The following is a 17,009-nucleotide window of genomic DNA, read 5'->3' as shown; positions in this document are numbered from 1 at the left end:
TTCCTCCAGCGAGGGGTGGGGTGGGCCTCAGCCCCCAGCAAAGGACAGGGCTGTCACAGCCTAGATGGAAATATAGAGCACCTACCATGTGTAGCCCCGGGGTGGGTCATGGGCAGGAAATAGCTGTTGGCTGGGGCAGGGGAGGAGCCCCCGAGGAAGCTGGGAGAGGGGGTGATCAGGGCGGCAGTCTGAATTTTGGGAGGGGGCAGTTTCCAGGAGGCCAACCGGGATCCGAGATGGGGAATCCAGGAGGGCGGTCCAAGCCTCCGTGCAGGGAGGGAAGTCGCTGGGAAACCGTAGGACTGGAGGAGTGAGCTGGGGCGCGCTGGGAAGCCAGGGGGAGCTGCAGAGTCCTTGGGTTTAGTAGCCTGAGGTGTCCGCCAGAGCCCCTGGAGAGTGGCTTCTAGGGCCTGCTGGGTGAGGGGCAGATGGCAGAAACAAAGGACAGGAGGCAGGAACCGGCCGGCGGGGCTCCACCCAGAGACCCAAGAGTGAAGGTGCCGGAGAAAGAGAGAGGGGGCGGGAGAAGAGAGGGGCTGTTCCTGGGGAGGGAAGCTGGAGAGCTGGCGGGCTGGGAGCGGGCCCAGGGTGTTTCTCCCTGCTGAAGGGGAGTAGGGTCTTGCGGGCAAGGGCGGCGTGGAATGATCTGTAGGAGTGGGGGTGGGGCACCCATAAGAACAGGTCTGGCAAGGGTCCCATTACAGCAGCTCCGACAGGATGATCCATGCTCGAGGCTGCAAATACAGTGTCTACTGAAGCCGAGACGGTGGGTAGGGAGGGGTGAGGAAGAGGAACGCAGCGGCTGCCCTTGGTGAACCAGGCAGGCGTGGTACCTCCCCTCATTTACTAGACCAGGATGTAGGTACTGAGAGAAGAGATCATTTGCCCATGGACCCACATTCATCTTTTTGACAGATATTTATTGAACACTTACTATGGGTCAGGTGCGGGGGTCTCAGCTGAGAACAAAACAAAAGCTCCTGCTCTCCTGAAGGTCACAGTCAAGCCTGGGGTGGGAGGCCGGTGGGGTTGGGAGGGCAGTAAGAACACACCTCTCAGTGAATGACACATTTTCTTGGAAGGGAAAGAGTGTGGTGAGAAAGTAGGGTGAGATATAAGCCATCCGGAGTCTGGGGTGTCATTTTAAATGGGAGGGAAGGGGGAATGCAAGATAGCCCCCACTGAGGATTAAGTGGGGCAGGAGACATGTGCAAAGGCCCTGAGGCAGGAGCGAGCCTCCAAGTGTAAGTGCCAGTGAGGAGGCTGGTGCAGGTGCTGGGGTTGGGGAAGGCGAAAGCAGAGGAGAAGCTGGGGAGACCAGGAAAGCTGCAGGGATTCTGCGATTGCAAAGCACCCTGTAAGACTTTGATTTTTTTTTTTCTTTTCTTTTTTTTCCCCCCTCAGATCCAGAAGGAAACTTCTGGAAGGTGTGAGGCAGTGAAGAAGGAGATTGAGGCAAGCTAGGATGGGGGGCCACACCAAAGCAGTTGCTGGAGGTGGTGGGAAGTGGGCAGATTCTGCACATGGCTTTCCCTGAGGATTCGGAGGGAGCAGTGAGGGTGACAGGTGCCGAGTGTGACCCCGTCGTTGGCCTGAGTGGCAGAGGGGCCGGGAGTCCCCTTTGGAGAGCTCAGGTAGGCAGTTATACACTGGCCTGGAGTTCCAAGGGGGCGTCTGGAGGAGGCAGAAATCGGGTGAGCAGTGGGTAGACGACAGGTAACCTAGGCCTAGCTCTACCCCTGCCCCTTCCTGGCCCCAGGACACCCCCCGGGGGCCACTCTAGTGCCTTCCCCAACCCCTTCGGCCTGGCCCTTGACTCCCAGGTCCCAGGTGGTCCAGCGCGGGCCTCTCCTCATGGATTCCCCTCTAGGGGGCCCGAGAATCCCAGGAGCAGTCTGGTGCTTCTTGTTCTAGGCCAGGAGTTGGGGATGGGGTGAGCGGGCGGGGAGTGTAATTCAGGGTGTCCGGGGGTCCTGGCCTGCTTCCCTCCTCAGCCTCGGGTGCAGGGACTGACTTGGCCAGACCTGGGGCTGGTGCCATGTATGCCTCCCAAAACCCTTGTCTGGGTGGGGCCAGCACCTTTGGACCGGGTGACAGGCCACCCGTGGGCCTGTCCGCATCTCCCGAGCGCCTTCTGGGCACTAGGCCCATCCTGGGCCCTTCTCCTGTGTGCGCTCCTGCCCTCCTGCCTGCAAGCCGGGCTGGCGGTTAACCTCAGGCCGTCCCCTGCCCGGCCCTACAGTGTTCTAGGGGTGTTGTCTGCTGCTTTGGACCCGGCAATCTTCATCTCCAGCCCCGTCTAGTAAATGCTTCTTGTAATGAAGTAGGAGTGGGGGGGGCGGGGGGCGGGGAAGTGAGGAGGTGCAAATACCATTTCAGTTGCTCAGGACACCCCGAGGTGGCCTCGGGCCGCGGGTTCTGGGACTCGCAGCTCCCACATTGGGAGACGGGAGCCAGCGAGGCCCCTGGGAAGCGGCTGTCCTCACCCCGTTTTACTGACATGGGCTGGGTGGGGAGCCTGGCTGCCCGAGCCAGGGGTCTTCTCCCTGGGGGGCTAGGACACGGGGGCTACATCTGGGGTGGCCAGGGGTGGGCTGGGGACGTGGTCTACTCCTGACTCCAGCAGATGGTGGGGGGGCCCGGCAGGGGAAGCACACAGGGGCCCGAGGCATCCGCCTCTGCTTCCCGGAAAGTTCTGAGGCGAGTACTCTGAGCGCTGGAAGACAGGGGCGTGGTGACGGCCAGCTGGGCTGAGGAGCAAGGGACAGGCCCTCCGGGGAGTTGGCAGAAGCCGGGGACGGGTCAACAGGCCTTCTTCCGTTTGGGCGGGAGAGGATGGGGCCGGGACCTTAGCCACAAATAGTTGAGGGTCCTCAGAGCCTCTCCGTGGGCCTGGCTGTTCCTGCGTCTGAGGTGGGGGAGCGACACAGGGGGTGCACCGGACAGGTGGGCCGGGGACTGTCAGGGTCTGGGTCTCGGAGCACGTCCCGGTGAACCCCAGGGGGGCGGCGGGGGTGGGTGGGCGGTCAGCACGTGGCCAGCCGGTCGCACACCCAGCCGTCCAGCCGGCTGCCGCAGAAGGCATCATTCCACTGCCCGGAGCCCTGCATCATCACACAGTCCTCGCCCTGGCCCCCGTTGTTGGGTTCCCCCGGCCGCCAGTTGCTGCAGCGGAAGACTTAGGGTCAGAGGGTGGAGGTGAGGAAGGAGCCCTAGTGCCTTCAGTCTAGACTCACCCCTCAGAGTCTGGGCCCGCCCCCCCCATCCCTGCAGCCCAGCAATACCCTCCCCCGGCAGGCCCTCACCTCCACCTGGGCCTGCCTGCCCCCCAGGCCGGCCATTGCAGAGAGGCCCCCCTCCCTGAGGCCCCCCATTACGTTCTCCCTCCTCACCTATAGTTCAGGGGTTCCTTGTCCATCCATATAAACTCGCCCTCTCTGTCCAGGTCCCGAAGGCCAATCCAGGTGCCCTTCCTGTTGGCGTGTCTGGCCAGGAAGTCCTGGGGAGCAGGACAGGCCTGGAAGTGCTGGGGCGTTGTGCCCGGGTCCCTCCCACCATGCAAGGGGTCGAGGTGGGGGTCCGCCGCCCCCGCCCACGAGCTCGGGCTCACCTGCTCCTCTTGGCTGTGGATGCTGACCAGCTGCCCCTGCAGTTTGCTGCACGCGAACCGCGCCTGGATCCACCTCTTGGGGTCCGCACCGAAGTAGTAGCACTTCCTCTGGAAGCTGACCCACTTCTCGGGGCACGTGTTGCAGGTGGAGCCTGGGGTGGAGGAGAGGCTCAGGGGGGCAGCTGTGGTGGGCACCGTGGCGGATGCTGTGGTGGGCACCGTGGCGGATGCCGTGTTGGGCGCCGTGACGGGCACCGTGGTGGGCGTCGTGGCTGGCACCGTGGTGGGCGTCGTGACGGGCACCGTGGTGGTCGCCGTGGCTGGCACCGTGGTGGTCGCCGTGACGGGCACCGTGGTGGGCGCCGTGGCTGGCACTGTGGTGAGTGTTGTGGCTGGCGCCATGGCCGGCACGGTGGGTATGATAGGCAGAATGGGTGGCAGCGTCTCTCCTGGAGTCACCCCTGGGGTCCGGGCTGAAAGCAGACCACCCCAGAGCCTAACAAAGCCTTGCAGGCTACCTTCTCCGGGGCTTTGCCGCCGACAGGCAAGACCAGCTCCCCGGCAGGAGCACCTCAACAGCCTGCAGCATTGCCACAAAGACCCCCCACCCAGACCCCCATCGGCGCAGCATGCCCACCACGGACACCAACATCAAGGGGGTCCTGGCCAGCAAACCCTCAGCCTCTGCCAGCGCCATCCCCACAAAGTGACCCACAGCCAACCGCGTATCCATCACCATCAGCATTCCCATGTGACCAGCTCTATGGTCAGTGGCCCCTCAGCCACCAAGCATCACCGCAAACCCCTTCACAGTCAGAAGCACCTCAACTGCCAACACCATGGCAATGATCACCACCCCTGCCTGCGACACCTGCATCACCACCATCATGACCAGAGGGGACCAGGATGGCCAGCAACCTCTCTCTGCTGCTCCAACTCCACGGCCAACCCCAGTGCCGACGTGGTGAGGCAAAGATTGCCAGCATTACTTGCCCCATGACTTGTCCCCACCAACGGCTCCAATAACAGCCCTGGTCACCCTTACTACCAGCACCCCCAAAACCAGATTCTTGCCACGTTTGGGGAAATGGAGATGGATTTTTGTCTAATTGGAGGGATGGACTGGAAAGCTTATGGGAGGGGGCTCCTGAAGGGCTGGGTCCACCTGAGCTCGACCTTGGGCCACCTTGGTCTCTGTCTCCTCTTGTCCCCAACCTGAGGAAACTCTTAGACACTGTCCCCACCACCCAGCCCTCCCAGGTGCGAGGTTAAGCCCACTTTTTCTGGGCTGACTCACTCTTGATTTAAAATAGATTTTCTTGGGCTCCTGGGTGGTTCAATTGGTTAAGCGACTACCTTCAGCTCAGGTCATGATCCCGGAATCCCGGGATCGAGTCCTGTATCGGGCTCCCAGCTCCACAGGGGGTCTGCTTCTCCCTCTGACCCTCCCCCTTCTCATGCTCTCTCTCATTCTCTCTCTATCCAACAAATAAATAAATAAATACATAATCTTTAAAAAATAAAATAAAATAGATTTTCTTGGAATGATGGGAAGAGAGGGCCCATAGCTTTGGTGGAAGTTTTTAAGCGGCTGGGGGTCCACAACCTCCACGAGGAACAAAGCTGGATGTGTTTCCGACCAGGAACCAGTGACCCGTATGTGTCCCTTGGTGTGGGGGATGGGGCACCTTAAAACAGGAAGAGAGTATCTCTGGGCACTTGAAGAAAATTTTGATGGGGGGGGGCCCTGGGTGGCTCAGTCAATTGGGCGTCCGACTCTTGACTTCTGCTGGGTGTCATGATCGCGGGGTCGTGAGATCGAGCCCCGCATCAGGCTCTGCTCAGCGAGGAGTCTGCTTGTCCCTCTCACTCTGTTCCTCTCCCCTGCTCATGCTCTCTCTCTTTCAAATAAAGAAAGATTTTATTTGGGGGCGGCGGGCAGAAAACTTCGAGGAAAGTGCCTGGCTGCGTGTTGCATAGTCATCCAGAGACAGCCCTGGAGCTGGGCTCAGACCCCAGGCCTCCCCAGGGACCGGGGAGGAATTGGAAGATCTTCCATCAGAAAGAACATGCTCCAGAGCCCTCCCAGAGGGACCACAGCCGGCTTTCTGGTTGGGATTCCCACAGCCACACTGTGTCCCAGGGGACTGAGCTCCTTCATACCAAGCACAGAGCCTTCCTCTTTTTTTTGCCACTTGGGGCAGCTGGGGCTTCCCAGAGGTGGAAAACCAAAGCTCAAGGGAGGGGCTAAGGGTGGGGAGGACATCAGGGCAGGGACACCCGGGCTCAAGGCGCACTGACTGAATGTCTGCTCTTCCTGCAGCATGTTGGGGCGGCCCCCCCACTCACGACCACCAGCATCGCCCCCATCGCTGCAAAGGTGAGCCCCTCCTTCGCTCCACCCCTGGCGGGGTCAGACAGTCTTCGGGGAGGGGCTGTGGCTGAGGGCGTCGTGCTGCTGACTCTCTGCTGAGCCACAACAGGCAGAGGAGAGAGAAGCCAAGAGAACCCAGAGAAGGTCAAACAATGCTTTTACCTGGAGGAAAAAAGCGTTCAAGCGCCCCCCCCCCCCCCCGCCGCCCCTGCACCTGCTCCAGGTCTGTGGAGGGAAGCAGCTGGACTCAGAAAGAAACTCACTCTCGTGTGTCCCCCAAGGACCCTGCCACACACATGAGCGCACACCCGGCCACGTCACATGCACACGTCTATCACACGTCACCGCACCTGTGTGGTCCCATGCACGCACCGACACACCAACTCACCGTTGGACGTGTGTAGCTCTATCCACAGCTTCAGCACCTCCTGCTGGAGTCTTTCCAACGAACGTAGGGCTGTGTGTCTCTCGTTCAAGTCTTGGGAGATTGAGTGGGGGACAGTGGTCAGAGACGAACTGGCAACGCCCCCCCTCCGTCACCCCCCACCCCCCAGCCCCTCCCAAGGCTCACTCAAGGACTTGAGGTTGCTCAGGTCCAAACGAAGTCCGTCCAGGTTCCGGGAGAGCTCGGAGTCTGATGGGGGTGGGCTGGTGTCAGGGTTGGGAGTCCCAGAGCCCCCAGCCTCGTGGTGCCTCCCAGCTTTAGCGCTCCCCACACCCCCCACCCCTCCAGCCCCCCCAGTTTCTCACCCTGAGCTTTCATTCTCTCCTGTTCAGCTCGGATTTCCTCCATGTTCTCTGATACCCGGGCAGCTGGTGGCGGGGGAGGGGGCTCAGTGGTAAGCCAGTCCTCCGGGCCCTCCCCAGTCTCCCAGCCCCGCTGCCCCCAGCCCCCGTGTCTTCAGAGTCACCTGCTCATTTTAAAGTTCACAGGTGGTCTCCATGGTGCCCGCAAGGTAATCCAGGTTTCCCCTCTCCCCAGCCCTCCCCTGCTCCTAGACCCAAGCTGCCAGCTCTCACCCTGGGATTTCTGGGCCATCTGGTCACCATTGTGTCTTTCCAAGTCCTTGGAAACCCGAGAGACTGGGGCAGCAGGAGAGAAAATGTGCCCTCAGGAGCCAGGAAGCCGACTCCCGAATCGCTCCCCAGCTCCGTCCGGCCCCAAGAGCGGGGCCCCCTCACATGGTCACAAGACCTGAAGATTTTCGTTTTTCATTTTGGGGGCAAAAGTGCTCAGGAAAATGCAGCCAAGAATAGAATGAACACATGTACCTTCCCCCCCACCCCCGCCCAGAATGAAACATAAAAGCAGCAGGTATTTCTTGAAAGTTCACTGGACGTGGTCTCAGTGCTTCGAAGGTCTTAGCTTGTTTCTGCCCCGAGAGCCCTGAGGTGATGCCCATTTTACAGGTGAGGGAACCGAGGTCTGGAGCACTTCTCCGTCAGGCACTTCTCAGAGCCCACTCCCCTCCAAGAGCCTCCGGGTTTTCATCCCCAGGGGAGCGGGAAATGCAGGCTGACCCTCAGTTCCCGGGGTGAGGGGTCGCTGGAGCCCAGTCCTTCTCCCACTGCCCACAGTGGTCAGTGGCAGAAGCAGAACACGAGACCCCCTTTCCCCGCCTTGACCCCTCCATACCGTTCCGGGCAGCGGTTACTTCTAGCTGTCTCAGATTCTGCACGGTGTCCCAGTCTGGGGAGGAGAGACGGGGAGGGGAGGAGATGGGTTTCTAGATGCCCGCAGCCACGCACACCCCACCTGTCAGCTGGGGATGGAGGCCTTGGGCATACCGTGTGGCAGGTGTGGAAAGGGCAGGAGACAGGGGTGCTGGCCGGGGCGGGGAGCTCTCCAGGGTGGACAGAAGGGGCCTGGGAGGAGGCTGGTGGGGACAAGGCAGGAGACATGATGGGAAAATTGGACTCCAAGGGCTGTGCTGGGCTCCCTGGGGTCGGAAAGTAGGCTTCTGAGAGGGAACACAAGAGGGAGACCGCACGGGGCTGGGGGTGTCCTCACGCCAGAAGAGAAGCAGGGTCAGCAGCCCGGCCCACAGCAGGACGGTCGCCAGCCCCAACAGCGCCAGCTGCATTCTCTGCCCACAGCATCGCCGCCTTCTGGAAAACTTTGGGAACTCTGCTGGGTCTGGGGAGAGCGCCAGGGGGAGAAGGTTGAGCCTGGGCTTGGCCGTGCCTGTCTCCCCGTCACCCAGAGCCCCTAAGTCCAGGGAGCCTGTCCCAGAGCCCACACGAAGGCAGCCTCAGCCTCCTGTGCGCGCCTTGCCTGCTGTCTGTCGTGCCCACAGCGAGCACCCCACCCCCCAACTTCGTCCCTCTCTGCATCCGTGCATCTCCGACTCTGTCCCTCCAGCCGTGCAGCCCCATGTCTGCCACTCCTTCTGCCCACGCCCCAGTGGCCGGCCAGACTGACTGGGGGCCAGGTCACTTCCCAGGAAGACAGGCCTAGGACCAGGAGCCAAGACCCTTCCTCCATGGACCCCTCCTCCGATGGCCGACCCCCACCCAGAGCTCACCCGTGGTCCTCTTCCCTTTTGTGGGTTCAGTTACCCCCTCACACGCCCATGCTAGATCTCCAGCCTCATGCCCAGAAATCTGGGCCCCCCTTCCCCTTGGACAGCCAGCTCTCACCCTGGTCCTGGCCCAAACGCAGGGCACTGGGTTTCAGTGCTTCCTCAATATCCAAGCTCTTTCCCAGCCTTTTCCCTGGATGTCGGACCCCCCGGGGGACTCACCCCAATCGCTGAGTCGCCCAAGACCCTACCTTGTGACCCCACTGTGGGTCCGGGCCCCCTCCCCTCACCCTGGCTGGGAGGATTCATCACGCCGAATTCCCCTTGTTCGGAGGCCCTGTTCGACTTGGCTTCCAATTCTACTGGGCTCCCAGCACCCCAGCTGAAGCGGGTTTTTTTGTTGGAGGCAGGGAAGGGAGGGGCCTGTGGCTTCCCTCTCCTGCCTGGCTCTGGGCCCAGAGGGCCAGTCAGGGCTCACCTCCCCCTGGCCCCTGGCTGGGCCTTCTTCCCAGAGAGAGACCCCGGAGCCCCTCTCCTCTCTTGGGTGAAAGGTAGGGGTCAGGTGCTTGGTTTTGTCAGTGTCAGCTCCAGAGAGTCCTCTCACCTGAGTATGAATGTTCCTCCATGGCAGTCTTGCTTGGATTCTCCCAGTGATGGGCTGCTCACCACCGGACAAAGCAGTCCACTTAACAGGTAATAGCTCTGGCCGGGAGCTGGGTTCTAATGAGCGGGAAGGTTAAATGTCAGGCTCCGGACAGCATCTGGGACCTGAGCAGCTCAGTGACCATTGGCTGATTGTGCTGAGCCCAACGCCAGGAGTCAATGTTGCATTTAACTGGGAGATGCAGCTGGTATGACCGGTCACAGGCCTGACACCAGAGGTAGGCACCCCAGAGTCTGGCACACGCTGGGTACACAGCCGGTGCTCGAAAAATGTGGCAAACGACTGAACCTCAAAACCGACTTCCTCATCCATAAAAAGCCAATGTAAAGGACACCTAGGCCCTAGGGCTGTGATGTACTCCTCATGAATATGTAAATTTCTCTGAATAAGGCCTGACCATAGCCCCGAAAATAGAATCAGCTTGTTCCTATTGCTGCCTGTGCAACCTTGGCCTGGGACCCCACCTTTCCGAGCCTCAGTTTCCCCTCTATAAAATGGGAATGACGATCGCATCCAACTTAGGAGGTCGTGGAAGGATCAAACCAGGTAATAACGTGGGTGAGGCTTTCAGCGAGGTGCCGCACGCACACAGTGAGTCTCCGGATCCTAAACGTTTATCAGGCCTGTGCTGGGAGGTGCAGAAACTCCGCCACTAGACCTCAGCTTCCTCCTCCGCCAACGTGCTCAAGGCATCTTTAGAGTCTCTTGACTTTGGGGCGCCCGGGTGGGCGTCAGCTCTTGATTTCGACTAAGGTCATGATCTCAGGATCGTAAGATCCGGCCCCTGAGGTGGGCTCCGGGCTCAGTGGGAGTCCACTTGGGAATCTCTTCCTCGGCCCCTCCCCCTCACTCTCAAATAAATAGATAAATCTTTAAAAGTCTCTTGACTTTAAAGACTGTGCCAGTGACTGTGGGTTTGGGGTCAGACAAGCCTCTTGTCTGAGGTTACTGGCTGTCTCACTTGCTGTATGACTCTGGGGAAGTTGCTTCCCCTCTCTGAGCCTTGGGGAAGTGGAGGCGCGCAGTGGCCGGGACCCAATTAGCGGCGGCTCCAACTGGACCGTTCGCCGTCGAGGAAGAGGTGGGAGGTGTCATCATCCCACCGCCCAGCCTGCCTGAACCTACACCGGACAGACCTGGGGCTGAGTTCCGGCTCCTCTCCGAATGCGCAACTTAGTCGGCTCGTCTGTCAACCAGGGGTGACAGGGCCAACCCCACAGGGTGAAGACCGAGGCGGTGCTCGAGGTCCTGGTGCTCAGTCGCTGCTCAGTTAACCTACTGGTGGGCTGCTGGGAAAACTAAGGCACCAAGAAAGTCACTCGTCCATGTCACGCAGTGGTGAGACCAGGACTTGAACCCAGGACGTGGGACACTGGAGTCTATTTACTCAACCACCGGTGGTGGGGGGGGGTGGCGTGGAGCACATGGCCTCCTGGTCTGCTGGTAACCAGGCTTGAGGCCAGGCCCTCTCTCTAACTCCGGAGCTCCCAGCCCTGCTTCTGGCCCACCACGGCTCCCTGCGATCGGCCCCCAGCGCACCCTCCACGCTCACCGGTTCCTCGCTGTTATGCCAGGTGCTGGATTCCCCTTCCCCAGCCCAGGACCCCGCACCTCCGGCCACCCCGCCCATGCTGCCCGCTGCCCTTTCCTCAAGCAGAGCTCTTTCTGAGTATCCCTCAAGACTCAGCCCGGAGCTCGCTTCTTCCGGGGAACCTCCCTTGTCCACTCCCCAGGGCCAGCCCCGACACACACAGGATCACCTATGTGCACACGCACTCACACACTCAACGTGTCTCACGCACTCACATGAGCTCTGAGCGTGTCGCTGTCCTGGCCCGTCGGGGCTGGCTGCAGAGGCCGGCGGGACCGCGGGCTGTGGTGAGGAGCTTGACCTGGAGAGAGAGTTTCTTCTGAAAGCAGACCCACCCACGGCTTCTATTTTCACCGACCTAATTATGGGCTCGCCACCTGGGTAACCACAGCACACGCATGGCCTCCCGGGGGCTCCCCGCAGCCCGGTGAAGTCCAGACTATGAATAGCTCCCTCCATCACTCAGGTGAGCAAACTCAGGTTCAGGGACGCTAGCCTGCATCCCCGGAGTGCGGTCTGTCGGGACAGAACCGAAGTGACTAGAAAGATCCATGAGATCACAGAACATCTTGGTCAAATATCGATGGTTTTGTTATCGGGTTGAGTTTAGTCGTGCCCGGTGCACGTTGCCCGGTGTCCTTGGAGAGCAATTTAATGTCCACAAACACTCTGCGAGGCAGATGCTTTCATTCTTCACGCTGCCTTAGGGGTGAAGGATGTGGGGCCCAGAGAGGTTAGGTAACTTGCCCAAAGTCACACAGCTCATAAACGGCAAAGCAGGGATTTGAACCCAGGTAGCATGGGTCCCAAGTCTGCATCTCTAACCACCATTCACCTGGCCTTGTATTTAGGAGGACTTCCTGACACCTCACACCTTGCTCGTCCTCCAGAAAATGTATCCTCGGATTTTTTTTTAAAAAGATATTTATTTATTTATTTGACAGAGAGAGAGATAACAAGTAGCAGAGAGGCAGGCAGAGAGAGAGGAAGGCAGACTCCCTGCAGAGCAGAGACCCCCGATGTGGGGCTCAATCCCAGGACCCTGGGATCATGACCTGAGCCGAAGACAGAGGCTTAACCCACTGAGCCAGCCAGGCGCCCTGTATTCTCTGATTTTTAAACATCTTCCTGCTCTGGTTTGGGGAACATCCCGTGCCAAGCCCCCATCTTTGGATGGAAAGACGCCTGCCCATGCCCCTGTGTCCCACGTCCCAGCTAGGGTTGGGCTGGGGAGGAGCCTGGCTGAAATGCCTCCCTCGTCTGTCACACCGCGTTTTCAGCACCAAAGGGCGGCCCTCGTGTGTGTCTATCGACTGAATGACTGTTGGTGGAGGCTGTTCATTCAGGGGCCCCCGAATGTCCCTCTCAACCTTGATCTGGGCTAATCGTGGGGACTCGGACCCATTGCATGATTGACCAACTGACAGAAGAGGGTCCTTTCATTTTATTTTTTATTTTTTAAAGATTTTATTTATTTGTTTGACAGAGAGAGAGAGAGAGAAAGCACAAGCAGGAAGAGTGGCAGGCAGAGGGGAAGGGAGAAGCAGGCTTCTCACTGAGCAGCGAGCCTAATGCGAGTTTCCATTCCAGGACCCTGGGATCATGACCCGAGCCCAAGACAGAGGCTTAAGCGACTGAGCCACCCAGGCGCCCCAAAATGGTCATTTTAAGTAGAGAAGAGCATTGTCAGGTGTGTACCAGAGAGGTCGGTCACTGGGGCTAGACATAAGGCAGCAGGAGGCTTGTTGGGGGGGAGGGGAGCCCTATGTCATGGGGGCCAGGTGCCGGTGGGGACACTGGGGCGCTGTCACCTTGCCCAGGTGCTGGAGGAGGTGTCTGGGGCGGCGGCTGCGGGAACGAAGAAAAGCGGGTTGGTTTGGGAAGAGATGGGCCTTGGCTATGGGGACGGTGGGCACGGGGAGGTACTCAGAAGCTGCTGTAAAAATGGACTCGGTCTCAGCTGGAGACCCTGAGGGACAGTGGAGCTGTCCTAGTGAGGACGACACAGGAAGGAGCAGCAGAAAGTGTGGAACAGTCCCTGTTGGGTCGCAGTGGAGACACAGGACGGGGTAAGGAGTGATGAATGAGGGAAGGGGCGGGGGTACCGTTTGGTGTTTTCGAGCGTCTGGGAGTTCTGCGGGCCCCGTGCTCAGTGCCCCGTCCACACTGCTGCCCACCATCCCCGTGTGTCCTTCCATCAGGCGATGCTGGGTCCCTGTCAAGAGTCGACTTGGACGAGAGGATGCTTTGGGGGTGAAATCTCCGCTCCCCTCCTTGGGGCAGGGGGAGCGGCCGCAACCCTGTCACGCGATGACCCCTCCCTCTTCCCTTCTGTGGTATCAGCCCACCGCTCTGTTCACTTTAAGGGAAAAACAGGAAACTGTGCGGATGTGGGCCCCGATCAGAGGGTGTCGGTTCTTCTTTCGGGTTTGGGATCCTGCAGGCTGGGGCAGTCCCCTCGCTCATCGCAGATCAGGATCCGTAGGAACGAACCAGGGGTTCATAAATGATTCCCAGGCAGGTTCCCACCCCAGCCCCATCCCTGACCCTACTCGACCCCAACTCACGCCCAAGGAGGTTCTGATCCCCAGCCCGCCCCGGCTGTGTGCTCTGTGCGGAGAAGCTGCAACCACCCCACTAAGCTTAGAGCCTCAGCACCTGGGACAGGGCCCGGTGTCCATTGCAAATGTAATGAAGGAACGTTTCCTCCCGGACCCCCAACCCCGACCCTGACCCCAACCCCATCCAGGTGGCACAGCCCAGAGCTTACCCCACCCGATCAATGTCTCCTGGTGAGGCACAAGGGAGAAAGGAAGGGGGTGTGTGTGTAGGGGGCGGGAGGGAAGTACAAGGAGGAACCGCAAGGAGGGCTTGCAGGAGGAGGTGTCTCTGAAATCGGGTTTCTCATTCTCAGCTCTGCTGGCATTGGGGCCGGACGGTTCCTTGTCGTGGGGGGTGGGGCTGTCCTGTACACTGCAAGGTCTTTAGCAGCCTCGCTGGCCTCTGGCCACTAGCTTCCACTCTCCGTCCCCCTTTCCACCTAGTCGTGACAGCCAACAATGTCTCCAGACATCACCGGATGCCTCCTGGGGTGGGGGGGCAGAATCACCCCCAGTCGAGCACCACTGCTTTGAAGCATGATTTATAGACAAAAGAGAAGGTGCTGGCTTCAGGCTTCCACCCGCTTCCACTCTGTCCCCTTCTATCTGTCCGTCTGCTGTGGACGGATGACCTGCTTTCCTCTTTCAACCACTCAACAACCATGATGTGAGCACCTACTGGGTGCCAGGTTCTGAGAACAAGAGGAAGTCCCAGTTCTTGTGAGGGAGGTTTCGTTTTTCATTGTGCTAAAATATAGATCACATAACGTTTACCAATTTAATCATTTCCAGTGGTGATAAGGACCCTCACATCCTGCCACCGTTCCTGCCGTCCGTCTCTAGAACTTTCCAGCATCTCAAAACTGAGACTCTGTCCTCACGAAGCGCGGACTCCCCAGCCCTGGCTCCCACCCTCTCCTCTCTCTCCGGGTGGACGGTGCTCCTCTGGGGACCTCCTGGGAGTGAGGTCCTGTGGGATGTGTCCTTCTGGGTCTGGCTTATTTCACTTAGCCTGACGTCCTCAGGTTCATCTAGGATGCAGCGGAAAAACCAAGTTTGAAATTCACAAATCCATGGGATAGTTTCAGGGCATGGAAAGCAGGGTTAGGGTACCTGGGGAAGAGCTAGTTTAGACTGGAGGGTTCTGAACCTGGGGGGGGATGTGAGGTTCTGTCTGAGCAGACCCCTCCAGGCAGCTGGATTTTCGTCCTCAATGTTTCAGTGGCCAGGGTTGCTCCCCTGGGGCTTTACAACCTCAAAGCCTTGAGCTGATGCCCCACCCCCTTCCTGGCCAGGGGAAATCCACAGGGTCCTCCCCTGGAAGCCCCAGGTACTGGAGAGGACCTACCTCTCCCAACCTTGGCCACGTGGCTGCCCCAGTCTGCTCTTTTGGGGTCTCAGGTTCCCCTTCAGAAAGGGCACCGGACTTTAAAGCTTGGAAGCCCCGTGGTCCTGATCGGCTCCTACCTGACAGGCACAGAAGCCCCATAGCCTCTTGTAGGACCCCAGTGCTCCAGGAAAGTGGGGGGTTGGGGGCCCAAGTGACAGCGTCTGTGACTCAGAAGTGGGAGGTGAGGTGATATGGCATCATTACCTACAGAGACCTGAATACGCAGGGACCAGCTGTCTTAGGCGACTTAACCACAGACACGCGCCGAGACTCCCATACGCAAACACAACACCCTCCAACCACAGAGACAGAAGCCACACCAGACCACCCACCCACCACATCCACCAAGATACAGACCACACGACACAGCCGAACCACAAATCAACGTCCGCACGCACACAGACGCAACACATTAAGACTACAGACCCACAGGACACACACATCCATAGAGAAACAGACGTGGACAAGTACACGGAGAAACCCACGCAGGGACACAGACACCACACACGGAGTGTAGACACACAGGTATGGACGCCACACCCAATATGCGCAAAGTCACACAGAACACAATCACATGGACACACACACACATAAATGCACAGAACCTACACACAGGAAACTAAACACAGAGACACACACACGGTCACCCAGACACGCACAAAGGTCCTCTGCAGGCTGCTCCCAAAGGAGAGGCTGATGGAAAAAAGTAGGTGTCCTCCATGAACAGGCCTCCTGTCTGCCTCTGCCCTTCTGCCCCGCCCGGGCGTGCCTCAGTGTCCCCTCAGGGACTTCTCTCTGCCTCTCCACGGGCTCTTGACGTCAATCACCTGTAATCCCTGCTGACTTCCCACATCTCATCTTGAGCCCAACCCCATCACTTGGGCTTCCTTGGCTCATGTGCCCTTTCATTGGCTCACCCCAGGGTCCTCCGCATCCCCCTTCCCACAGCCCTGAGCTCCGACATTAATGGGCCTTCCCCAGGGACAGGGAGCTCCCCGAGGACAGGGCGTGGGGAGGGGGTGGTGGGGGGGGGAGTCCTTCCTAAGCTCCCAGTCACATACACTCCCCACTCACACCCCTCCTGGCTGCCCTTCCCGACCCCCACCCAGTCAGCAAGTTCGTTAACAGGAGGGAAGGCCAGTTAGAAATGGGAAGAGACGGGTTCTGCGGGGAGCCTTGGGGTCTGCGAGCCGGCTGGCTTTGCTTCTGCGTGTTGTGGGGATGGAGGGAGAGGTTGGAGGGGGCTCGCTGTGAGGGTACCGTGGCTGGCCTGTCCACTCCTTACTTCAGAAGGGCCTCCCGGGCCCGCAGCCCACACCCCCACCCAGATCCCCGCACACCCCAAGGGACCAGGGGGCTGAGCCAGCCCATCCCAGGAATCCTGAGAACATTCCGGGCCTGCACTGGGAGATTCGGGGATTTCTCTCTGACAATGGCCACGGTTCTCTGAGGGGATTGGGTAATGTGTGGGGGACCAGGCGGGAGGAGGGCTCCCAGCCCCTCAGAGATCCAGAAATCCTGCACCCAGTTTCCGCACTCCGGAACCCATGCTCTCACCTTCCTGGAGAGCTAGAACTCCAGGCCCCGGGGTCCCCAGGCCCCTTAGAGACCCGGCCCAGCCCTTTAGCGACCCACGAATCCAGGTTCCCAGGCCCTTCCCTCAGAGACCCAAGACCCCAGCCCCGGAAAAAACGCTGGTCTAGAGCTCGTGTTTTGCTTTGTTTTTGTTTTTGTTTGGTTTGTTTTTGTTTTTTGGTTGGTTTTTTTTTTTTTTTTTTTTTTTTTGGTTTTGGTTTTTGGTTTTTTACTCCCCTGCGCCTTTCTGCACGCTCCTGCTTCAGATCTCCCAGCCCCGGAGCCGTGCTGCCCCCTGCTGGACACACCTGGTCACTGCCCCCGCCCCCCACTGGGTGACTCCGCACCTCTGGGTGGGAGAGGGAGAAGGTGGGCTGAGTTCCAGCTCCAGCCCCTTTCCCTGCCGGGTGACTGTATCCTCTTGGGCCTCAGTTTCCCCATCTGTAAATTCTCCCACATAGGTTCTTGTGTGCCTAGCCTTCCGCCCAATGCCGAATGGAGAGAAGCCCACGATGCATGGCAGCCCTGCACCTGGCCCCACAAGGGTTCTTCCAAGAAAACCTCAACTCCGGGCAGCCAGCAAGGCCCTGTGTGGCTGGCGCCTTCCCCTTCCGCTCTGTTCCCCCTTTGCTGGGCTCTAGCCACACCCATGGGCTTCTCTGCCTGCCTTTGATGGAAGTGGC

The 17,009-nt window shown here is 59.5% G+C and overlaps 1 protein-coding gene across 4 annotated transcripts; it reads right to left on the bottom strand.

The window, feature by feature from the left end:
- Positions 1-1,376: 1,376 nt before the first annotated feature.
- Positions 1,377-11,099, bottom strand: FCER2 (Fc fragment of IgE receptor II). 4 transcript variants are annotated; one of them, XM_032309460.1, is made up of 12 exons: positions 10,977-11,099; positions 10,307-10,468; positions 9,111-9,226; positions 7,996-8,121; positions 7,621-7,674; positions 7,005-7,067; positions 6,735-6,797; positions 6,556-6,618; positions 6,373-6,462; positions 3,611-4,083; positions 3,393-3,517; positions 1,377-3,165 (listed from the first exon to the last, which is right to left on the bottom strand). In XM_032309460.1, exons 3-12 carry the CDS (start codon positions 9,130-9,132, stop codon positions 3,027-3,029), a joined length of 1,218 nt encoding a protein of 405 aa, XP_032165351.1. In that variant the 5' UTR covers positions 9,133-9,226; positions 10,307-10,468; positions 10,977-11,099; the 3' UTR covers positions 1,377-3,026. The 4 variants fall into 4 exon arrangements, with proteins under 4 accessions (XP_032165351.1, XP_032165349.1, XP_032165346.1 ...); XM_032309458.1 differs by lacking the exon at positions 10,307-10,468; XM_032309455.1 differs by lacking the exons at positions 9,111-9,226; positions 10,307-10,468; positions 10,977-11,099 and adding an exon at positions 8,758-8,878.
- Between the last annotated feature and the right edge of the window lie 5,910 nt (positions 11,100-17,009).

Source organism: Mustela erminea, chromosome 1 (assembly GCF_009829155.1).
Source record: "Mustela erminea isolate mMusErm1 chromosome 1, mMusErm1.Pri, whole genome shotgun sequence".
Classification (NCBI taxonomy): domain Eukaryota; kingdom Metazoa; phylum Chordata; class Mammalia; order Carnivora; family Mustelidae; genus Mustela; species Mustela erminea.
Note: the sequence above shows the minus strand (reverse complement) of the source record. Positions and strands in the feature narration are given on the sequence as shown.